Source organism: Bidens hawaiensis, unplaced genomic scaffold, assembly GCF_021521415.1.
Source record: "Bidens hawaiensis isolate Kalapana, Puna unplaced genomic scaffold, B.hawaiensis_p1.1 tig00039753_1, whole genome shotgun sequence".
Classification (NCBI taxonomy): domain Eukaryota; kingdom Viridiplantae; phylum Streptophyta; class Magnoliopsida; order Asterales; family Asteraceae; genus Bidens; species Bidens hawaiensis.
Genome location: NW_027497007.1, coordinates 1 through 3,349, shown reverse-complemented (window position 1 = coordinate 3,349; position 3,349 = coordinate 1). Strand labels below are relative to the sequence as shown.

The following is a 3,349-nucleotide window of genomic DNA, read 5'->3' as shown; positions in this document are numbered from 1 at the left end:
AGGTTTATTTGCCCACCTCTATATTAAAAAGCCTAATCATTAGAGGGGCTGGTATTTTGTCTTAAACACTTGTATAATAATTAGATTCCATCAATAACATGGAAAACGTTTCATATAAAAAAACACAAAATGATTTAAGAAAAAAATAATAATAATAATAATAAAGAAACCTCTATAAACCAGTGCTTCCTGTCTATATATACTATAATTCCCACCAGGTTGAATTTACCACTGCATTCATGGATAAAATTGCAAAGCATCCAGCAAACTATGTTCCTCTTACTCCTCTCACTTTCATCAAAAGGGCCTCCAAGATCTACTCAAACCGAACTTCCATCATCGACGATGGTGTCCGGTTCACTTGGACCCAAACTTACCAGAGATGCTGCCGTCTGGCTTACTCTCTACGATCGCTTAACATTGTCAAGAATGATGTTGTAAGTTAATTTCTAATATATGATATGCATTCACCAGTTGTATTCTTATTATTAATGATGGTTTGATTATATATTTACTAGGTATCAGTACTCGCACCCAATGTGCCTGCCTTGTACGAGATGCATTTCGCGGTGCCCATGGCAGGAGCGGTGCTTAATCCGGTTAATACAAGGCTAGATGCGAAAACCATATTCACCATTTTGTGGCATTCTGAAGCCAAGATCTTCTTCGTCGACCATGAGTTTATTACCATAGCTTCCGAGGCGCTAAGGTTGCTGATGGCCAGTTCCAAAGACCAGCACCATATGCCATCGGTTATCTTGATAGATGACATTAACAAGCCAACTGGTGTTCGGTTTGGAGATTTGGAGTATGAACAACTTATTTGCCAGGGAGATCCAGAGTATCGAGGTGAAGAACTTGACGACGAGTGGGATGCAATCTCACTTAACTACACGTCTGGAACCACCTCTGACCCCAAGGGCGTGGTGTGTAGCCACCGTGGTGCGTTTCTTAGTACAATGAGCTTGATTCAAGGGTGGGAGCTTGGTAAAGAGGCGGTCTACTTGTGGTCGTTACCGATGTTCCATTGCAACGGGTGGACATTCACTTGGGGCATTGCGGCTACAGGTGGGACAAACGTGTGCATCCGCAAGACAACCGCTGGTGAAATGTATAAAAGTATTTTTAACCACAAGGTGACTCACATGTGTTGTGCACCTATTGTCTTAAACATCCTTTCAGAGGCCCAGCCTCAAGAGCGTTGTGAAATGAGCTCAAAGGTCAACATACTCGTAGGAGGGTCGCCTCCACCAGCGCTCCTCCTAGAGAGGATGAAGGACCTTGGATTTCACATAACGCATGCTTATGGCCTCACTGAGGCCACTGGTCCTGCACTTGTGTGCGAGTGGAAATCCAAATGGAATCAACTGCCTGGAGATCAACAGGCTAGATTGATTTCCCGTCAAGGTGTAAGTATACTAACACTTGAGGATGTTGATGTAAAGAACACGAAAACAATGGAGGGTGTTCCACATGATGGGAAGACCAAGGGAGAGATTGTACTCCGAGGAAGTAGCCTCATGAAAGGCTACTTAAAAGATGAAACTGAGACCGCAAAGGCTTTTCAAAATGGATGGCTATTAACCGGTGATGTGGGAGTGATCCATCCAGACGGATATGTTGAAATCAAAGATAGATCTAAAGACGTTATCATCTCGGGTGGCGAAAATATTAGTAGTGTGGAAGTAGAGTCTGTTCTATTCGCACACCCGGCCATACTGGAAGTTGCGGTTGTTGCAATGCCACATCCGCGATGGGGTGAAAGTCCTTGTGCTTACGTTGTTGTGAAAGCAGCAAGTGACATAACTGAAACCGAAATCTTGGCATATTGTAAGCAAAACATGCCAAAGTTTATGGTACCAAAGAAGGTGGAGTTTGTGACAGAACTACCAAAAACAGGAACCGGTAAAGTACTTAAACAGGAGCTTAGGAAAAGGGCAAAAACTCTTTTGTTCTCTAAAAGCATAACCATAAACAACAAGAGGTCTCAAAAGGAAGTTGATTTGGATCAAACTAGGTATCAAAATCAAGAAAAGGTTCTTGCAAAGTCTCGACTTTGAATTCAGTATTCTCCCACTTTTAGTTTCATGTCAACTTCAAAAAAGAAAAAATGTATTGGACATTTTTAGAAGCTTGGAAGAATAACTTAATCCAACTTGTTTCACATGTATCGTGTATGTATTGTTTTTGTTGATAAACATTTGTAGCAGTTTCATGTCAACTTCAAATTAGAAAAGATGTATATAAGTGTGATTTGTTTCCATTGAACTATATAATAACTATGCATTGTTAGTGTGATTTCACAAGCCAACTTTATGTTTCTAGGGTTTTGTTATAATCTCTATATATGGTATGCCAACCTTAATCAATAGACGATCCATTATCTTACATGGTATTAAATCCCAGTTAGGCTCTATGATAGCAATGACAACCTGGCAAAGCGTCACAATTTGAAATTCGCTGGTCGTTTGGGCAATCGGTTCAGGGATAGTCATATGGGTCGGGTTCAAAAGACGGGTTGGCATTATTTTTGGTCCATCGGGTCAGACCGGATACCCATGCTCGATGCTGATGTCCGGTGGCAAGATAATGCCACATTTAAGTAATTAAATTCCCATGCAACATCCGGCTTGTTTTTCCTTTTATTTTGTCATATATTTCTAGTTTCTTATTTTTAGTTTCAGACATGTTTCATGATTGAATTGGGTCAATTATTAGATTATTTCATGGGCCACGTTCTAGTTAGTTTTCTTTTATGTTTTTCCTATATGTTCAACAATATTAATTAATGAAAGCAGTTGAAGTTTGATTAAAAAAATTTTGTTAATTTTCTCTGGATTTTGAGTTGAAATTAATTCTCAAATGCTAGCTCAAGTAATTTAGCAACTTGAATGGTGACCTTTGGAATCTAATAACAAGTTTAGTGTGGTGATTTTTGTACCCTAAACACACGTTAGATGCCCTATCGAGTGCTGTGTTTGTATATCTATCAGTTGTAGCATATCCGTTTCTATTGTTTAATTTTAATTCTACACATTTTATATCCGTTACCGATTGATATTGCCAGCCCATCTTTTGAACCGACACGTACATATGACTATCCCTGAACCGGTTGCACAAACGACTAGCGGTGACACTTTGCCAGGTTGTCATTGCTATCACTCTATACCGTCTCCACTGCGCCACACTCAAATAACCAAGCCCTAGTTGTCACTTACTCACTTGAGAAAAAACCCTAGATAGGGCAGCGTGTTTCCGCGCCCTGTCCATTCGTCGTTTGTTTTTTTTCCAGATTAGCTTTCTTATTTTCTCTTATAAATAAAGCACCTGTGAATTTTCTAACGAACCC

At 40.0% G+C, this 3,349-nt stretch overlaps 1 protein-coding gene across 2 annotated transcripts; it reads left to right on the top strand.

Moving 5' to 3' along the window:
- The first annotated feature begins 239 nt into the window (after window positions 1-239).
- On the top strand, window positions 240-2,103 carry LOC143591516 (trans-cinnamate:CoA ligase, peroxisomal-like). Of its 2 annotated transcripts, XM_077071702.1 has the most exons (3): window positions 240-437; window positions 519-1,984; window positions 2,018-2,060. In XM_077071702.1, exons 1-3 carry the CDS (start codon window positions 240-242, stop codon window positions 2,058-2,060), a joined length of 1,707 nt encoding a protein of 568 aa, XP_076927817.1. The 2 variants fall into 2 exon arrangements, with proteins under 2 accessions (XP_076927817.1, XP_076927816.1); XM_077071701.1 differs by having other exon boundaries at window positions 519-2,103.
- Window positions 2,104-3,349: the final 1,246 nt, after the last annotated feature.